Genomic DNA, 22,227 nt, shown 5'->3' with positions numbered 1-22,227 from the left:
ATGTTCAATCAGCATATTCAAGGGAGAAGAGTAGTTGTGCAGAAGCTACTCATGATCTCTTTTGTACCGAACTTAGAAATGAGTATCATAAATATTTTGAAAACGATAAACCAAAATTACCATGTAGCAAAGCGACTGAAACAGAACCGGAAGAAGCAGGTGCCTCCTCAGAGGAAGACGACCTCGACGACGAAGAAGACGAGGACGTACCCTTCGAAGACTTCCTCAACGAAGACGACAACGACGAGGTAAGAAACACTGGCGGAAGGAAGAGGAGGTACTTCCTTCCTGAAGGAAGATTGGTAGGAAGTAAAGGAAAGAAATGGAAGAAGCTGCTGGTGGAAAGAAGGAAAAGAATGAAAGAAAGAAATGAGGGAAAGGAAGCATGGAAGGAAGGGTTGCTTTCCTCCCTCCTCTTCCTTCCTTTCCTTCATTTCTTTCTTTCCTTTCTCCTTATGTAGAATAAATAATATAATTGTGCTATGCACATACAGTGCTTCCATGTACGCAGTGTAATAATGTGTTGAAAGGGAAATATTCAAAAACATGAAAAATGGATATATATATCCACACATTCTGACAACAATTACATCTTTGTAGGAGGGAAACAACCTAAGTGATTTACCCTCACGAAAAGCATATAGAAGATTAAGCGCGAACCACACGGACTGTACGAGCTGGAATAGTGCGAAAGAATTGCAGAGTGCATTACAGGATGCTCATCTGCAGGCAGAATCTATTAATAAAATCGTAAACACACTATGCTATGTAAGTATGGAGAGGAGGAAAGATGAATCACACAACAAGCTTGATTGTGATTTTTTTTATTATTGGTTGGGAGATAAATTACCCAAAAGTTTGGAAGACAAAAAATTCAAGGATATTATGGACAAATGTAAAAGTGATGTATTTAAATGTGGAAAGGAAAGTGCGTGTGAATTCATGCTTACCCCGGAAAAGAAAAAAATATTCGCAGCGTTAAAGGGACTATTTGATTACAGTAAGGACCGGAATATCATAATGGGCAAAGGAAATGAGGATGGGCAACCTTGTCCTGAACAATTCCAAAAATATCTGCAGAAAGTGCAACATGCTCATAAAACTATGCGTACAACATGTAAAGGGAAGAATGATGTATGGTGTAATGAATTTAAGAAATTCTCTAAAGAATATGGAGCGAAAAGGAATTTAGGTCTAAAATGCAAAATCGTAGCTGCAGAGCCACGTGTACACAGGAGTAGTAGTCCATCTTATGAGGGTACATCAGGATTTGATGTTAAAACCTCCCCTGTCGAAACTACCAACAACACCAATATCATCCCTTCCGTCATTGGTGGAGCAGCAGTGGCAACAGTAGGACTACCTGCATTAACTCTTTTATTATATAAGGTATATACATATAATTACAATTTGTAAAGTGAAAATGTATAAATAATAATAATATATAATAATAATAGTAATTATTATTATTATTAATATATACTTCTATATAATATGTAAACAATGAATATACAGGGAAAATAGACTGTACGGTGCACTATATATAAATATATATGTACATATTTCTACCCTTTCCTTATTTCTTTGCTCCAATATTCTTTCTTTTTCAGTATACTTCCATATTTTCTGGAATGAGAAATAATTCTTTCCCTAAAAAGAAGAAAAGAAAAAAAAGAAGATCCACCATCCAGCACGAATTCGACAAATTAACAGAAGATTCTTCTACAGAAACATCCACACTATATTCAACAACAGCAGAATCAACAACAACGGATGATTCTACTTTATATAATGATGAACGGCGCAGGGACGGAACGGTAGCAAATAATAACACACAACCCCAAGGAAGAAGTAGTTCACGGCAAAGAACCAATATAAAATATCAACCTACATAATATTTCCCTCCCTTTAGGAATTATAAATAGTGCACGTAATTTTCCCCCCTACCCCATTTCAGAAAATATAAATTGCGTGTAGTGCCAACCTTCCCTGAAATTATAAGTACTATGTACGTAATGTACACTTCAAAATTATAATTAGTATATACTGTGCCCCCCTCTACATTAATTATAAGAAGTGTACGTAATGTTTTTCCCTTCCATTCATTAATTGTAAGTAGTTTACGTAATGTAATTGTTCCACCTTCCAATAGTTATAATAACTAGCAGTATTCCGTATATAAAAGGAGCACATGCCTCCATTGCACACATAAATTGTGCAAGAATATAGTGACCATCCCTATTTCCTTCCTTTTAAAATGTGCCCCCCTTCTTTTAAAAGTACGCACCATTACCTGAATACGTCACAGAAGTGCAAAAAATTGAAAATAAAATAAATAAAAGTAATATAAATAAAAATAAAATAAATGTATAAAGTATAATATGCATTAGGAAGTAAAAGGAAGGGGGAGGGAGGGGGGACGAACTAACTTCTAAAATATGGCATAGATTAAAAAAGGTTAAAAAGGAAGCAGGAAAAGCTCAAATGAGAAAATATATGTATACTACATAAATAACTTCCTTACGCTGTATACCCATGGGAATTAAGGAAAAAAAATAGGAACACTATTATTACCTGAAAGTTATCGTAAATAAGAAAGGAGGGGAAGGATGGTATATTTTACAAAGAGTATTATTATTGCAAAAGTATATATATATATATATACATGTGTGTGTTCTTTTCCTTTTATATGCTTCCGTTTCTTTTTTCAGATTCATATAATTCTCATTGTACAGTATCCTTCGTTCATTCGATTCTACTGTTTTAACACATTTGCTTTTATAATCTAATCGAACTATTCATAATAATTCCATACACATATATATGTATGTACCATAATTGTTTGAAAAGTTGGAACAATGTGCATTAGTAGGAAGAAATAAAAAATCACTATGTAATCATTCATAATCATTATGAAATAAGCATAAAGCTTACACTCATTTTCTTCTATATATACAAGTAATTTTAACATTATATATACATATACATTACATATATATACATACATAAAGCAACACACAAAAAAAAAATGTCAGAACAGGAGGACAACAATATCTAAGGGTATGTTACTTTTTCTCCATTCAAAATGCATACATGCATAAATATATGCGCATGCATAATAATTTATGCTTACCCCTAATGCAATAAAAATAAAAATATAAAAGGAAAAAAGAGAAAAAGAGAATTAATATATATATATACATACATATCCCTACACTTCCAACCACCCCTAACAACCCATCTACCACCATCACCACCACCCTCTGCAGGTAGGGGATCTGCAGTTCTTAAATTCAAGAAAACGTTTCTACCTGAACGTCGATGGGAACACCGATGGTGGGGGTAGTGTCACCACAACGGCAAGCATCTACTGCAAAAGTTTTGATACGCAGGGAACGCTAAAAAAGAAGGCAAAGTCCAAATTAGATACATGCGACGAAATTAAAGATAAAATCGACAAAATTTTAGATGCCCTCTGTTATGTATCGGGAAAAAAGAACGAAGCAGCACAGGCACAAACAAAAGGGACGTTAGGACAGGGTCCGGGGGATCCCCCCGACCACCTGTAGAGTATGAACCTGACGAAGCGGAGGAACGAATGAAAAGTGCACTTTGTCATTTTCTCTACTACTGGCTTAGTAATGAGTTGTGGAATAGTACGGGGCAAAAGGTGAAGGATGTTAAAAAATTTTTACAAATTATGAAAATAATATACGCCGCTTTGAAAGAATTTGAGGTTCCAAAGAATTGTACACTTCCATACTCAGACACCAGCACCCCTAACCACCTTCCTTCCACCCCTCCTCCTTCGGAGTATAATCTCCTACCGTCCTGAATCGGTGACTCTTTTGCAAAGAACAATAGAAACAAAAGAAGAAGAGCAACAACAGCAACATCAATGGGAAGACACAACTTGTACAACGACACACTAACAGACACTTCTACGGAATATTACACAGAGGGAACTTCCACAATAGGTTCCACAATAGACGACGATTCCACAACAACAACAGATGATCATTCTACCATATATAATGGTGAACGAAGATCACGACGTGTTGGAAAAAGGACAATTAGTCTACAACCTCAACAACAGCGACAACAACAGAGACAAAGGGCACAGAAGCAGATGTCAAGAAATATTAGTTATGGCAGAATGTAATGGAACATTGTATGTGGGACAATCACATGTAGAGCCCCTAGAAGGAAGGGGCTTTACATGTGTGTATGTATGTATATATATAATGAATACACAGAACACAGAGAACACACAAAATTTTTTTTTTTTTTTTTTTGGTAATATATTTCCCTTTCTTCCATAGACCATTCCTTCCCCTTACCTATTTCATTTAAACACATGCCCCTTCATTACATTTTGATGAACATGCACATGTTAAAAATAAGAAAGAGGAGCGCTCTCTGCGCACATATATATATGAACTACACAATACGTACACATGGAACTATTAATAATCCTTTTTTTTGAAATAACAAAACAAAACATAAAATAACAAAGAAAAACATAGAATAATAACCAAACATAAAACAATCAACATATAACGCACATATAGATATATAACAATAACATCCCACCACATATACATAAAATAACACCCACCCACATAAATAACACATATAGATATATAAAATAACACCCACAATAACCCACATATAGTACATATAGATATAAAAATCGAACTTCAACATAGATATAAAATAACACCCACATATAGATATATAAAAATAACACCTACATATAAATTAACCGTTCGAATGAAAATGTCTGCTGTAGGAAAAACTCACGCTTCCTCATTAAATATATATATGTACACATGTGTTGAAAAAAGGAGGGGAGAATGAACTAGGAAGAATAATGCTCTCCGTATATATGTAAACTATACAGAATATATATATGTAAGATATATGTTAAAAAAATGTTAACAAAAATGTTAACAAAAATTTTAAACAAAATTTTTTTTTTAAAGTAACAGCAAAGCTTGAACCAATAGTACATACATATGTTAAAATTACTACCTCCGGAAAAATTTTGCACTCCTTTGAACAAAATAATTAGGGCAGCTTAATAGTAATATAATGTTCTTCAAATAAATCACCTTCTATGCCAACAGTGTAGTAAATATATAGAGGAAGGAAGAAAGCAAGGAAGCAAGCAACGATATGAGAGAAAAAGAAAGTTTACATCCATCCATTCATTCCACCCCTTACAATCTATTTTATTTTGTTATTGTGAAACATGTGTTAGTATTCCTGCCTTATCCCTGTATATAAGGTAACTTTGTGCACATACCTGTAGTACTGCCATTTCTTAAGCAATTGAAGAATGTGCCCTTATTGAATAAAGAAGAGAAAATTTTAATATTTTTTCATAAGGATAATGGGGAAGGAAGAAAAGAAGTTCCTTGCACATACGTAGACTTCATGAATATATAAATAAAGGACGATTTTTAACATATAAATTCACATTATATATAGTAAAATGCATAAACCATGTCACCAAAACCGTCAAAAGCAGCAGAACTGACGTTAAAAACATTGCAGCATTTTTCTTCCTTCCTTTATTCAAAGGATGGAATAATTGAATAATTCCAATAATATGTGTGTGCATCATGGAATGCTATATATATATATATATATATATATATATCTATAATATAATAGTAATGAAGACATATGAAAATACACATTAACAACATTCCATTTCTACACAATGTACAAGGTTCCACTTTCTTCCTTATCTCAATTACATTTTTATAGGAGGAAGATTTAAAGAAGTTACTCTCAAAAAAGGCATATGATAAATTTGATGGAGGAGGGGGGAGTTATATTGGCTCATTCTGTTCCTGGTTGAAAGATAAGGAGACTGAAGTAAAAAGTAAATTGGGGGACCATGGAAGTGCTGAACATTATGCCAAGAAGATAATAGGTGCCTACTGTGATGCATCTGGAATGGGAATATCGCCTTCACCCTACAGTCAAAAGTGTCACTTTTTCTATTACTGGCTAGGAGAAATATTACTTAGGGAACTGGGAGGTGATACACTTCCAAACATTATGCAAACGATCTACGAAAAACTGAGGGATCCTGCTGGTAAAGGCGTATGTGAAATTATATACGATGACAGTAAAATTGACCAAAACCTTTTTAAACATGCAAAAATAAAATATGACTACGAACAAGACTATGAGGAATTAATGAAGCAACTAAATCTACCCAATAAACCTTGCACAGAGCAATATCACCAGCATCTAAAGGCCATTCAAGCAGCATGTACTGCTGTAAGTACATACTGCACCCAAGACACAAATAAAAGTGGTTCCTATTGTGGCCCGCTTCAAGCAGCTGCGAAGGACTGAGATGGAGATTACTGTAGCGCAGACAAGCTACAACAACTGGAGTGTACAGAAGTACGATCTAAACCTCAAACTACCCAAACTGAGAATCAGGCGTCTGCAGCGGGAATAGCTGGTTCCACATCTAGCACTGCAGATTCAACAATTTCCGCCGCAGCCGTCTCTTCTGCCATAGGACTATTCGGCCTTCCTACAATAGTATTCCTCCTTTACAAGGTGCACTTATAATTATAATGAAAACATAAATAATAGCAGTTTACTAATATTTCCTTTTAAAAGTACAAAAATACAAAAAATACACATAAATAAGACTGTACACAGTACATATATATACAAATTCGCATATTTTCCTTTCCTCCTGTCTTAGTATACCAATGTATTTTCTGGAATACGTGGAACCCTCTCCTCTAAAAGAAGAAACAGTAATAGAAGAAGAGGAAGGAGGTCAGTTGCACGTCACATTGACACAATCACAGAAGAGACCTCTTCATTATATACAACAGATACTTCTACAACAGGTTCTATGGATGAATCTACTATATACAATAGGAGACCACTACCCAGAGGAACAGGGGATAATAATGCACGACAGAAGAGGAATGTAACCTATCAACGTATGTAGAACGTCACATGTGACGTTACGTAGAACATTGAATATATGGGGGTTACACTCCCATCACATCCTTTCCAAGAACATGTATAATCGCAAAGTTGGAAAAATAATGTGAAAACAGGGTGACCCTCCCCTCTTCCTTCCCTCCATATTTTGCTTTATTTCTTTTTTTTCCTTTTTTTTTCTTCCTTTCCATGTGTATATGTGTGAATAACTCTTAATAAAGGAAAAAAACACTCCCAACAAGAATGCGGAAAAAGGAAATGAAGAAATAAAAAGGGGAAAACAAGTACTGACCTCCTTTGAAAAAATGTTTATATATTTTAAAAGAAAAAAGGAAAAAAAGCAATTACACAAAAATAAAAAACTTTTGTAAAAGGAAAAAAAAAAAAAAAAATAAATAAATAAATGCACTTTTTATACAAAGGAAAGAGGAAGACGGGGTGTGGTGTGGTGCAGTATAACTTTTAAAATATAGTATAAATTTAAAAGGAAAAAGTGAATGTAGTAAAGGTTAGCTCAGATGATACAATGAATATCTTTCATATAGATGAATTTTTTTATGGTGTATTAATCAAACTTAAATAAATGGAAGAAAGAAAAATAAAAAAAAAATAGACATGAAGAAACATTCATATCTAAAATGTAATGCGTACTGGAGGAGGTGAGGTTAGCTCAAATAGCGTCCTTGGTGCAATATTATACATGCGCACATTCGAAAAAGGATGGGGGAGGAGGAGGAATGTATGCTCTCCCTGTGCACATGTGCATATATATGAACTATGCACAATATATATACGCATTAACAATTCGTTAATGCTTTCCCCTTTTTAAAATAACAATAGAAAGCACGCTCGAACAATACATAAAAAGAAAAAAAAAAGAATTTTCTGATAAGGGGAAAAATGTTCTATTGTATATGTGTACAATAACTGAATGAAGTAAATAAGTAATACAATATTATGGATAACAGTGTGCATTGTAATAATGTAATAAATATATGTACATTGTATGAGAGGAATTTGTTCATCCCCCTTTTTTATTTCATTACTTCCTGCTTATTTCTTTTTTATTATTGCCTGAATGTTGTACATGAAAATTTGATACACTTGTATATGCTGTCGTTGTTTAAAAGTTGAAGGATGTGTACCGTAAAAAGGGAGTAAAAATTTGATGTGCATTTATTAATTATAATCATTATGGAACGGGCGAAGTGTTTATACATTTATTCCACAAAAATATATTTGGGGCATATGTTAATATAAATTCACTACATATAGGAATGTACACATAAACCATGGCACCAATGGTACATAAGGACATATTACACTCATTCATTTCCTATTCCAGTTGTACTTTGCAACTGCTTCGCACATATAATTCTTTTTTTATGTATAACTTAATGAAAAGAAAAAAAAAATAAAGAAAAAAAAAAAAAAAAAGGAAAAGAACAAAAAGAAAACGTACATTGCATGTTGTAATTCCACAGCTACAGATGAGCGGACTGTTACCTGTATTATATACCGAATGGGTATATGATATGATCAAGGATGGATATGAATTCGAGGATGAGGACTCCCGGGACGTGGGCGATCAGTTTGCGGGCAAGTTAAGTCAATATACTACTCTGAGCGCTCTGGCAACAGAAATTGTACGTGCTGCGCATTTGGTAGCTAAAGTGAAGCAGCAACATGCAGACGATAGTGACCTCTGTTATTTCTTTTATTATTGGTTAGGAAATAAAGTACTGAAAGCTGTAGATAAGGAAAAATACGTACGTGTCATACGCGATGTATACGACGTCCTGAAAAGTATTGTCACTACGAGTAATTGTGAACCATTAAACAATCACAATAACTGGGAGAATTTCAAAAAAGAAAAGGATAAATTTGAACTTAACCAAGATTATAATCCAAATAAAGAACAACAATTACAAGAGTACTACAATGCTTGTGACAGTGAATATCAGGGACAGTACAACAACACTTTCCCCACATCGTTCCCTTCTAATGTTGGTCAACAATGTAAAGACGATAGTGGTGGGGATCCCACCACTAGTACATATTGTACCAAATTCAAGACCACCTATAAAACATACTGCCAACAATATTCAACAGAAGTAGGAGAGGCGTGTGCAATAGTCAATGGAGTAGGAGCTTCCTCTACACGCAGTGGTGTTGCTGCTGCTAGCAGCAACACTCCTACAGCAGCCGCATCTGGTACATTGGGCACAATAGGAATTGGAATACCATTCATCACTTTCCTTTTATATAAAGTAGGGAACACATTATATATACTTCAAAATATGAATAATAACGTTTATTAATATTTTCTCCTCTATGCTTAGAATAAATTTGGAATAAACTGTACATATATGAGCACATATATATACGTACATATACAAATTCTTATCCTTTTCTTTCATTTCAGTATACTTCATTCTTTTCATGGATAAGTAATTCTCTTGGTGGCAACAATAAAAAAAGTAGAGGAGGAAGATCCATTGGACGGGATTTCCATACTATAACGGATGATTCTTCTACCGCATATTCAGCAGAAACAAATTCCACACTTGGTTCATCAACAACAGATGTATCTACCATATATAATGGTAGAGCACAATCATCAACCACCATGAAAGAAAGAGGAAGAACAAACAACAAAACGCAACAACATCAACAGAGACAAAAACGGCAGCAGCAGGGGCAAAGAAACATACGTTATCAAGCAATGTAACAGCAACGGATGTAATGTTGTTATTCCTACTGATTGTAAAGAAATATACACTATGCTCCCTTCCACATCATAATTATATAATTAATGTGTGTGTGTTTGTGCAAACTCCACTTTCCATTCTGACCAAAGTGGCATATTATATGGAGTGAGCACTTTCTTCTTTATTTAAAATAACACATATATATATATTATTTAAAGTAAAAGTTCTTCTTATTAAAAAAAAAAAGAATGAAAAATGAAAAAGTGCCGTACTTATAATCCCAACTTCGACGGCTTGATGTATTTCTTTTCCTTCTTGCTCTAACAATAATAAAAATTCTACTAATAGTGCTAATAAAACAACTATAATATAACAACTATAATATAACAACTATAATAAAACAACTATAATAAAACAACTAATAAAACAACTAATAAAACAACTAATAAAACAACTATAATAAAGCAACTAATAGGGCGATCACCAATAGGATGACCACGAGCCCCACTATGGTTATGAGAATGACGAGTACCATATTTTTTAAAAAGTGTTACCAAATAAAGGGAAGTTACTGAATAAACGAAAGTTGCGGAAATAACAGCTACCTTGTGACCTTGAAACTTTCAGGGCAGGGGAAAACATAATTTGGCATACCTGAACTTGCAAAATACATAGCTAGAAAATAAAGACCCACCATAACCAATATAACCGATAACAAGGTCCAACCCCTATTTTTACGATAGGTACACTTTTTTAAAAATGTGTTAAATTTTTCTCGCAAGGTGTTAGTATTTTTATTCCTTCGGGTGTTGTTATTTTTGTTCCTTCTATGTAATAAATCTACTCTTGAGTCGAATTTTGAATCGAATGTTGACTTTGATTTTTTGATATATTTCTTCCTAGTTCTGCAGTAGTAGGATCCTACTAGTGCACCTACCATAATCAGACCCATGACGGTTAAAATTGCCCATGCTATTACCGCGGTATGTTTAGATACAGGCACTCTGCAACTGATTGTAGGTTCCGGGTTCCACATATCCAGAACGATCGAAGTAAGAGTTTCCATATTTGAGCTTGCATAAAACGGAATAAATAGAACAAAGGCTAAAATAGCTAATACGAGCAATAATAAACTTCTATGTTTCATTCCTCGACGGCAATCACGAAGCACTTTTTTACACATTGTTGTACATTTGTCCTTTACAGTTTTATCCTTTTTTCTTCTTCTTTCATGTCGTTCATTTGGAGAAGCAGTGTTTCTAAAGGGGGGATCGTCTTTATAATTTCTATGTGAAAATTGATTTGGTAATTGTGTTCTCGTACCAATTCCAACACTTGCTGTTGATGATGATGTTTCTGTACTGCTTGAATCGCTTCCATCTGATGAGTCAAAACCGCTGGGCGTTTTACCCCATGGGATTGCGTGCACTAGGACCTAAAAAAAAAAAGAGAGAAAGAACGAGAAGGGTTGTTAGGAGTGGTAGGGTGGAAGGAGGGACGATTGTTATGGTAGTGGAAATTTTTTTTTTTTTCTCTTTTTTTTATTTTTAAAGAAAAAAGATGCGAATTAATTATAGTAATTTGCGCGCTCATTTTAAAGATGTAACAATTGTTATTATCTTACATGGTGGTGGTGGTCATGCTGTGCCCAACAGCAAAGTATCAAGATGAATAAGAGGTATTTTGTGGAGAACATGATTGTGGTGATTTTTTTTTTTTTTTTTTAATTTTTATTCCTTTAAAATGAAGGATAAGTTTAGAAAGTAAAAGTGTAGATTATGTTTCTTTTTTTTTTTCTTTTAAAAGGAAATAAGTTTAGAAAGTAAAGGTGTGTATTTTTCTCTTCTTTCTTTTTTTTTTCTTTAATGTGGAAAATGTTTAAAGTGAAAAAAAATTTTTCTAATTTATATGAATAAATTGTATGTTTACCTTTTTTCCTCACGAACATGGAATGTTAATTCAATTGTGCGCGATGTACTGCTTTTTGTTGTTTTTATTGTAGGTGTGTATATATATATTTTAAATTAGAAATAATTTATTATAATGTATAATAATATACCTATATAAAAGAATATACATTAATTTAAAATAATGAAAAAAAATTTTATTTTATTGTATATTCTGTACTATTTCAAAAATTAATTGAAGTTATTCATATTCTCTAAAAAAAAAAAAAATGGAACCCCCCCCCCACACACACCCCTTTCTTCCACCCCTAAATCCCACACCCTCTTACCCCCACACTGTAACACCCTCCTCCTTCTAACACCTTCCTCCTTCTAACATTTTCCTCCTTCTAACATCCCCTCCTTCTAATACCTCTTCCTTCTAACACCCACTCCAACACTCCTTTTCGTTTATCCTCATTCGTTCACTCTCCTTCCCTCACTCACCTTTCATCACCCTCATTCATTCCACACCCCTTCCCTCACTCTCTATTCTTCACCCTCATTCCTTCCACATCCATTCTCTCACTCTCATTCCTTCACACCCTTCCCCTCATACGCTTCCCTTCCCCTCATACTCTTCCCTTCCCCTCATACTCTTCCCTTCCCCTCATACTCTTCCCTTCCCCCTCTCTCCCTCCCTCCTTCCTCCTACCCTCAACCACCTCAACCACCACAACCACCACAACCACCACAACCGCCACAACCACCACAACCACCTAACAACCTTCCTTCCACCCCAAAAAATATTCCTCCCTACCACGTAACAACCTTCCTACCAACAGCCTAACAACTCACCTACCAACAGCCTAACAACCCACCTACCAATAGCCTAACAACCCACCTACCAATAGCCTAACAACCCACCTACCAATAGCCTAACAACCCACCTACCAATAGCCTAACAACCCACCTACCAATAGCCTAACAACCCACCTACCAATAGCCTAACAACCCACCTACCAATAGCCTAACAACCCACCTACCAACAGCCTAACAACCCACCTACCAACAGCCTAACAACCCACCTACCACCACACCACCCCTAAGAATCATCCAACAACCACCCTAACAACACTTAACAACCCACCTACCACCCACCTAACAACCCATCCTTCCACCACCCAGAACAACCCTTCCTTCTTCATCTGGATGATAAGGTATATGGGATTGAATATTCAGATGAATCTTCCGTTGCTGAGGTGTTGTCGTCGTTGTCTGACAATGTTGAGTTCAAATCGTGGTTTATTAATCTTTTTCTTCTGCTTCTTCCATTTCCAGAGTGGTGATTCTTGTTAAAGAAGAAAGGTTTGTACTTGTAAAAAAAGTATGCTAATGTTGGTAGTGCTATGGTAGCCAGTGCACCTGACATAGCAGCAGGTATAACACCACTTCCACCAGCTTGGGAAGCTGTAGAACCTGGTCTTGGACTACCAGTGTTCTGGTTTCCCGTAGAGCCGGTACCAGAAGAACCTGGTTTGTCAACGTCTTCTTTTTGGCAGGTTAACTTGTCCAATTTCGCACCATTGTGCTTCCCTTCCTCCCCTATAAATTCTTGACAATATGCACCATCCGACGCCTGATTACACTTATCATATATTTCCCCATAAGCTGAATAACTGTCCGTCAGGTACTGGTAACAACTGCTATCACAGGGAACGGTGTTACCATTGAACTTATTCTGCATTATAAGGTAGTCCTCTGAGTATTCATATGCTATTTTCTTTTGATTGAATTCTTCTTCTGCAATATCCATAAATAGATTTCCACAATTATTCTTAACGTTCTCCGCTTGCAGTACCGTGCAAATTGATTTCATATTGCTTTGGAATGAAGTACTTCCCAACTTCTCCAGTAACATTTGCCCTACCCAAAAGTAGAAGAAGTAGCAATATTCATTGTTCAAACTATCTTCCTTCCTTTTGTTACTTACATAACACCAGCCCCACACAATTTTATCGACATCATCCTTAATACCGGGACACTGAGTTGATAATTTTTCCTGCAGGTCACCGCTGTTATAACCTGAATATGTACAGCTCTCCGTGTTTCCTTCGAACTTCCTATAATACTGTGTATTCGTCATTAAGTGCTTTTCTAATTCATCCTTCTGTAGAAATAATTGGTGGGGAAAATATATATACACATATATATATACATATATATGTACATACATATATATATACCGAGTTACCATCCTTCGCTTGTTTATTGTATACATGAAATATCATATGAACAAATAGGTGTGTGTATACTCATTCTAAACAGATGAGGACGAACCGTTAGTGGTGTTGTTGTTTCTCCTGATTGCGGTGACATTGTTTGTATGTGTATATTCTTTATGTGGAAAAGTTAGGATAACATGTGATCTTCATATATTCGTATAAAATAAATATATAAAAATTTTACACACTTTGGGAATAGTTATCTATGCGGGGCGTATGGAATTTTTTTCCCTTAATAAAAATTTTGAGCGTCCATTAATGATTTACGCTTTTTTCATCCCTTAAGAAAAATTTATTAAAAATCTGTTAACATATATATATGCAGTGTACAATTCATATGCGCACAGAACGCATCTCCCGCCCTTCTCTCCTTTCTTCGTACATGTGTATATTTTATCTTTATTTAGTAGAAGGAGGGAGCGAATTTATGGAATGAATGAATAGGACAAGAGAGTATAAGATGACACAAGGAAACTGCATTAAATTGTGTGTACAACAACAGAAGAGTTGCGATAATTCAAAGAATGATATTTTGTAGTGTACTATTTTTTTTCTTTTCCCTCGTTCATGGATCGTTCAGCTACGACAATTTTTTTTCTCTACATCTTTTTTTTCTTTTTCTTTTTTTGATAGGTACATTATAAATAGCTCATTCATGCCAAAGAAATGTACACGCACATTACGTATACTATGTAAGCTAACCTTCTTCACTCCTTCCCTTCCCCTTCCTTTCAATCCATATTGCACTTTGCATATTAACATACACTTCTTCCTCTCCTTTTTTTTAAAAATTTTCTCCGGAAAGACTTATGATGCTATGGGTATTCAGCTTGGGTGCTTGCGCACATATATTTAATATTCATGGTAAATAGGCTCCTACAGGTTATATAGAAGGTTTAGGAATGGAGTGTTCTAGGTTGGTTGCGTAGATAAGAAGTTATCTTTTATTTAGTATACATTCCATATATATATATGACTCCGGGAAGGTGGATCAGAGTGGACTGAGGGGGGAAGGTTTCGAAGTGGTCAAATGGTTAGGAAGGGAAGATTATGGAAGATGTGACATATCACGGAAAATTTGTCCTCACTTCCGCATTCCTGCCGTGTGCGGTGATATATTTTTTTTCGCCTAAAGCATATATATATATATAGGAATGATTATGTATATACATGCATAATCATCATTATAATTATTTACTATAATGGTTATTTATGAGACCGTTACTTATTTATGCAGCCCTTATTTATGCAACCGTTACTTATTTATGCAGCCCTTATTTATGAAACCGTTACTTATTTATGCAGCCCTTATTTATGAAACCGTTATTTATTTATGAAGCCGCTACTTATGCACCCCCTTGTTTTAGAATTTGGCAAAGGAATAATAAATGGAAGGAAGAAGTAGAGGAATGAAGTAATGTAATGGTGTACACAGAACTCACAACGTTGTTGTGTATGTATGAATATACTTTTCAACTCTTTTTTTGTAATAGATAATATAAAAGTATAATAGATTATATATATAAGTTAGAATGATAAATTGCTGTTCATTCTCAAGTACGGTTAAAGTTTTTATATGAAGTGAATGCAGTACTATGATTTCCTCCCCCCCCGTGGCACATGAATAAAATTCCCCTGTTTATACTTATTCAGGTAGTTATAGTTCCTTATAGTGCTATATATAATCACACGGGTAGTCTATTAGAAAATTCTTTAAAAAAGAAAAAAAAGAAAGAAAAGGGGGCAAAAAGTGGAATGTACTTCCCTTCCCCATTCATATGTCCAGGATAAAATTTCCTCTTTTTTCTTCTTCATAAATTCATTTATTCCAGGAATTATTTATTATAATCCCTCATATATACATATAACATATATATACACACATATATATATGTAGACACATATACATATAAATACATACATATATATGTCTTGAGTAATTATTGTAGATATACATTTATGTATACATAATGTACTCATCAGATACGAAGTTCACCTGAATATTTTCCCTGTTACAGAAAATATATATATGTCATCATAATATTTTCACATAGGAAAACTGACACTATGAATCAACTGAATTTAGAAGGAACAGAATTCGTGCACTACTCCATGCATGTGCAACGTGTCCGTGTTCATATGGTAAGACTTAAACATCCCAGACTGATTAGCTCCCTTTATGAAATGCAAACCCTATAAAGGTTACATGAAGTACCATTTCCACCACATTCCCCCTTTTAGAATGACGAACCGCAATAATCGTTCTTCCCTATATTTTGGCTGATGTCATATTTGTCTTTGGCACTTTATATTTAGCATATATATAATTCGTGTATTCTTATTCGTAATTATTCTGCAAAATTCTTACTGCAATATTCTCGATGCACAATTTCGATTCCTTGGCTTATGTAATAATATAGTTAACAACGCGCACACACCCCCTCCTTACGTAACACTCTTACCAACACTACACAATGCTACTATTATTATGTAGAACTCAAGATGGACCTGTTATAGACATAGGCGCCGTAGCGACGATCACATGGAACAGTAAATAATGAAGTGGAGGTTATATATTCAGGAGGTGGTCATTCACGTCCATGTACTCAGAGAAAAGAGGGACAACTGTAAGAACTACTACTAATCCTTCATTTCAGCCTCCTCCCGTCGCAAATGTCACACATCCCCCAAAGAAGAATTTATCATTCACAGTACAGCCTTCCCCCTTTTCCACCGTAGTAGTGGGAACGCATCGAAGTTTTGCACCTTTTGCAAATTTATACCCTAAGATATTCTTCCTTTTCCTTCATTTTACTTTGTTTAAATAATATACATAAATGTGTTGATAGTGCCCTGAACATAAAAGTGGGTTTCAACTCACCATAATACATGTGAACACCATGAATTTAATACCATCGCTTTTTCCTTCCTACATTGCATTATATTGAATGAAGTGGTATGGCGGTAAGTCTGGAGTTCACTACATAGAATAATAGGAGCAGTAGTTACAAGTAGTTCGCGGAAGAAAATAAATCCTTCCATAGGATATCCATGTATGGCCCCCCCTTTTTGAGGTGTTTATATTTTTACTTTTAATTTTTTTTTTTTTTTTTAATTTTTAAAATTTATCATCATCACCATCATATATATGATGACAATGAATGACTCAATAATTGGCAACTGCGGTATGTGCATAATTGTGGTACGTGCATATAATCATTCTTATATATGTATATATATATATACATTTTTCCCTGCTTCCACGCATACATATATATGAATAAATGAATATTTTTTTTCGTATATATACACACACACACTCTCGATGTGGAGTTATATATATGCATATGCGCATATGTAGGTAGGTATATAGTTAATTCATTCGCTCCCCAATAAATAAAAAAAAAAAAAAAGAAAGAAATTGAGCTACTCTCAATACATATTGTATGTAAAACTATGTGAATAGTGTAAATATGCGCATGAATGTGCAAAATGTGTACATTCCAAAAGAGGAGAAAAAAAAAAAAAAAAAAAAAGGAATGCTCTCTCCATATATATACATATGATCTATACACTATACTACACAATATATACATGTACATTAACAAATATATCTTTTTTATGAACAACAACCACACCACTCCTCCTCCTTTTAAAAAAAATAACAATAATGGAGCTTTAAATTCATAATATATGCTAAAAATTATTTTCTTTTTAGAAGCAAAAATTGTATACTTATGCACGTTCTCATGGGAGCGACCAAATAATCGTACAATACTATTAATAAAAATTCGGAGACCCATCATATAGTAAGGATTGTATAAGGGTTTCCGTTCCTTCCGTGTATCCTACTATTTCGACCTATTTATTAATACTTTTGCCTTACTTTCCTATAGGTGATGATGTCATATATGTTAAATAAATATATATATATTATCTTACAATTCACCGGAAAGCTGAACAATGCACATTACTGTGAAAATGAAAATGTAATATCCACTTAATAATCATTAATGATTCAGGAATATGTAGAATACTAACATATTTATTCAGTATAAACATATAATGAATTCATACACAAACTTATTACACGTGAAATGCAAATGAGGGGCAACAGTAATAAAAGGATCATTAAAGGACTATTTTTTCCTCAAAGTGGAAACGTACATATGCTGCGCACATATAACACTACACTTAGACCACAATAAGAATGGAAATACATATATACATTTCCCTGAGTTACACTCATAGGATTCCATTTTGAATAGTTCACCTTCAGAAAATATGAGTGGAAGCAGTGGGAAAAAAAAACTTTATTGTAGTAAGACAAAGAACATTTTAGATAGGCACAAGGAAGACCTGAAGAGTAAATTGGGGGACCTGCGGAACGATGAAAGTTTAGTAGATGATATTTTACGTGCCTGGTGTTGTGTGTCCGACACTTATCCTCAGGATCTACAGACGGGCGGAGGGTGTGATCTTTTATATTATGTAATAGGAAGCATAATACATAGAAAATTAGACGATAAGGACTCATTTGATGGAATAATGAATGCAGTGTATACATACTTAGGGTCCATGCTAAGTGCAGGTAAATGTAAAGATAGGGAAAGTAGCAGTGGGAAGGAATTGTTCGAATTAATGGAAAAATGGTCCCATTATACTTTGATCCCTATGGATATGTGGCAAGAGAAAGTAGAATCTGGAAGAATGAGTTGTGGAAGATGCAGTAATTATTTAAGGAAAATTGCCGAAGTATGTGAAACAGTGAAATCACATTGTAGAGGTTCACACAGTGGTAGTACCGAATGTAGGGGAATAACAGAGGAAAAAACACAAGGTAGCCCTGAGTATTTATTACAGTTGATATATAACATAATTCCTGAACCTCCACCTGCAGAGTCAGGTGGTCCTGGTGCAGATAATTATACGGCACCTTCACCGGATAGCACCCTCACTGATACTATCAACAACATTTCTTATGGGTTGTTAGGAACCGCATCATTATTCATCACCTTCTTTTTCTACAAGGTAAGAATGTATAACCATATACATTTGCTATATCTCGTCCCATATATATACGTATGTATATATATGTATACATATGCTATATATGTGTATATGTAATTTTACCCCTTCCCTTCCCTTTTATTTAGTACATATCATTATTCCCTTCCCCAAGAAGAAATTCCTCTAAAGGCAGAAGAAGGGGAAGGGGTAGGTTTGTCTCACATAACTCAGACACATTCACAGAGAACGATGGTTCCACGATCGGCTCCACATTAGACAACTCAATGGAATATTCTACGGATACTTCCACAATAGGTCCAACAGAATATTCTATACCATACATCTCTCAGAATAAATTAAGGAATAATAGTGGGAAGAACACACAATAGCAGACCACAACAACAGGGGCAAAATAACAACGGAGGGAGAAATATAGATTACCATCGCATGTAATGCGTTCCTCTCCCCCTCTCCTCCTCCAAAGATTACCAAGAGACTTCGCGCTGACGAGGAAATGACCCAATGTAAGTGGTGTGAAATGTAAGATGAGAAGCATTATAAATTCCTAAATTAAAAAAAAAAGAAGAAAAGGGTTCAAATGGGAATCACCATGCTGGGATATTCACAAATAAATGATAGTAAAAAATTGCAAAATAAAAAAAAGAGGGAAGCACAATCCTAAAGGGGAAAGAAACTAAATGGAAGGAAAAGTGCACAAATATATCACTTATTAAAAAAAAGTGGGGAGTAAGGAGTTCAAATGAATGCTGGAAATGACAAAACTAAGACTTCTTTCAAATAGTCACCTTCCGAGCAGGGAAAAAGTAGCACAGGGAAAGAAGAATCATCAGAGGATACATTAATAATACATATAAAGGAAAATTACAGAAAAGGTAGAGCTTGTAGGGGAATATATAAAAATGTACAGAAGAAAGAGGACCTCTGTACAGCAGTGTATATATATCCTCATGTCCTTATTTCCTGTTATTACTAATTTCCTTTACTATATGTGTTTCTACTAAAATTATTCTTGTAAATGTAGACAGGGTCTCCTCCTTTTTTTCCTGAATTCCGTGATCATTTTATTCGTATGACCAAAAAGTACTGAAAACTTCTGCTTCTCTATAAGAGAAATGGACATTGTGTTAGAAAGTGCTCATCATAATTTGAGCATAGAACAATTTGTGCTTGTGTATTATTTAATTCACTTTAATGCGTTTACTGGTGGACTTAAGAATGCAGTTATAAGTGTGGTATTTATAATTACATTGTTGTCCCTGTACTACATGTCATCTTCCTCAAAATATAATTCCTCTTATATATATATAGTACTCGCTACAGGCAGTTCCCCCTTTTTTTCCTTTATACTTGTGCATAGAAATAAAAGGGAATCTATCCCTCGCATAGTAATGAATATGGTAAGTGCTGGATGGCAGTACACGTATTCCTCCTTCTGTTCTCACATCCTATTGTACCTTACATGAAGGGTGCCCCCATCGCCCTTCTTAGAATTTGTTTGTTTAGATCCACTTTTTTCATTTTTGTTTTTTCCCTTCTTGCTGTGCTCCTTATTGTTTGATTGTTCAGATTCAGGTTGTTGTTCTTGCACCTCTTCTGCAGGTGGTGGTATTGGTGTAGATGGACGTCCTTGTGCTTGTTTCTGTGGTGGTGGTAATGGTCCTCCTTGTGCTTGTTTCTGTGGTGGTGGTAATGGTCCTCCTTGTGCTTGTTTCTGTGGTGGTGGTAATGGTCCTCCTTGTGCTTGTTTCTTTGGTGGTGGTAATGGTCCTCCTTGTGCTTGTTTCTTTGGTGGTGGTAATGGTCCTCCTTGTGCTTGTTGTTCATGTGGTGGTGGTGGTGCTTGTGTTGGATGTGTCCCCCCCTGGGACATTTGAGGATGCATTGGCTGTCCATTTGGTCCTACCATAAGTTGATCATGGTCCATGTTCGATGTATTAGACGATCCTTTTTTCTTCTTAAACCAGGATAGGCAACATCGACACTAATGGAATGGCGTAGGGGGCATAAAGGAAATGTAAGTAGTACATATATATTTTATATGTTTATATTATACAATTCGGATGTGGAACATGCATGGAATGTCCTTATTTTTTTCTGTCTGCTACAATAGAACTACTTACACATACTTCCGGACCTATAAGAACAAACGAGCTCAACAGTATGATGATAATAGACACAGCAGCCATAAGGAATGCGTACTCATCGACACAATTATTTTTTTCCACACCGAACTTTGCACATATTCTGCACAGGAAACATTTATATTTATCCCAGGTGCTACCTGGAATTTCATCCCAAGTTGTCAGTATGCAACTCTCTGCACTGGTTCCCCCGCACTTTGTCCCCCCGTCCTCCACTGCAACAGCCATTTGTCGTATCGCTGTCTGCCATAACAGCAGTACATTGTAATAGTAGAAGTAGGAGTGAATATATTATTCTTCTTCTAATAGAATACATCCTGACTCCAGTGGATGACTGAGTTAATGAGCACTAAAAAGAAAAAAAGTTAAACATCAATTCTTCAGGCAAATATGTTACATATTCTCGTTGGGTCCATTACATCTACGTCCAATTTTTCGTGCATCTACATGTTGAGCTCACTTCCTAAGGAGTTTTTCATAGTATTCTTCACTAAAATTCTGGAACATATTTTTTGCAGAACGTTAAAGATAATTTTCTAAAGTAACTTTTTAATCTGCACCTTAAAGGATGTTTTTAATGTGTTCCCTAAAAAAAATTTTTCAGGACCGTTCTTGAAGTAGCTCCGTGAGAAACTGTTAAATGTATTTCTTTTAGGGGAAATTTTATTATTTTTTTTTTTGCAAAAATTTTTCGTTAAAGAATTTTTTTCAAAGAAAACTTTTCAATTTATTTTTTTTGGAGGAATTTTTTTCAATCTATTTTTTTGTGGAATTTTTTCTAATTCCTCATTTCTGGGGCGTGGAACGCGGAATTTTTCCTTCTAAATATGTTTTTTGGGGGAAATTTTTTCCCCTAAAGCACCTACACCATAGGTTCCATTTAACCTATTTTTATTAAGGGAATTTTTTTTTGGAGGAATTTTTTTGCACATTTTTTTGGGCGAAGTTCTTCCTAACCCTTCATTTTTAGGGAGCACGCGGAACTTATGCAGATGTACTTTTTGGGGATAATTTTTTAATTTACATTTTTAGGGGTTTTTTGGGGGGAGAAATTTTTTGGAGGATCTTTTTCTTTGGGGAGGACCTTTTTTTTTATTTGGGGAAGACATTCTTTTTTCTTTGGGGAAGGACATTTTTTTAAGGTTAACCTTTTTTTGGGGAGGATATTTTTTTGGAGGAATTT

At 34.8% G+C, this 22,227-nt stretch overlaps 1 protein-coding gene across 1 annotated transcript; it reads left to right on the top strand.

Annotated features, from left to right (window-relative positions):
- Window positions 1-18,156: 18,156 nt before the first annotated feature.
- PCOAH_00044890 (KIR protein) lies at window positions 18,157-19,271 on the top strand (the record flags this gene model as incomplete). The annotated part of the gene is made up of 2 exons (XM_020061273.1): window positions 18,157-18,903; window positions 19,029-19,271. The coding sequence occupies 2 exons, from the start codon at window positions 18,157-18,159 to the stop codon at window positions 19,269-19,271; spliced, it is 990 nt and encodes a 329-aa protein (XP_019916773.1).
- Window positions 19,272-22,227: the final 2,956 nt, after the last annotated feature.

Source organism: Plasmodium coatneyi, chromosome 12 (assembly GCF_001680005.1).
Source record: "Plasmodium coatneyi strain Hackeri chromosome 12, complete sequence".
NCBI classification, from domain to species: domain Eukaryota; phylum Apicomplexa; class Aconoidasida; order Haemosporida; family Plasmodiidae; genus Plasmodium; species Plasmodium coatneyi.
This window is presented reverse-complemented; position numbering and strand designations above follow the sequence as displayed.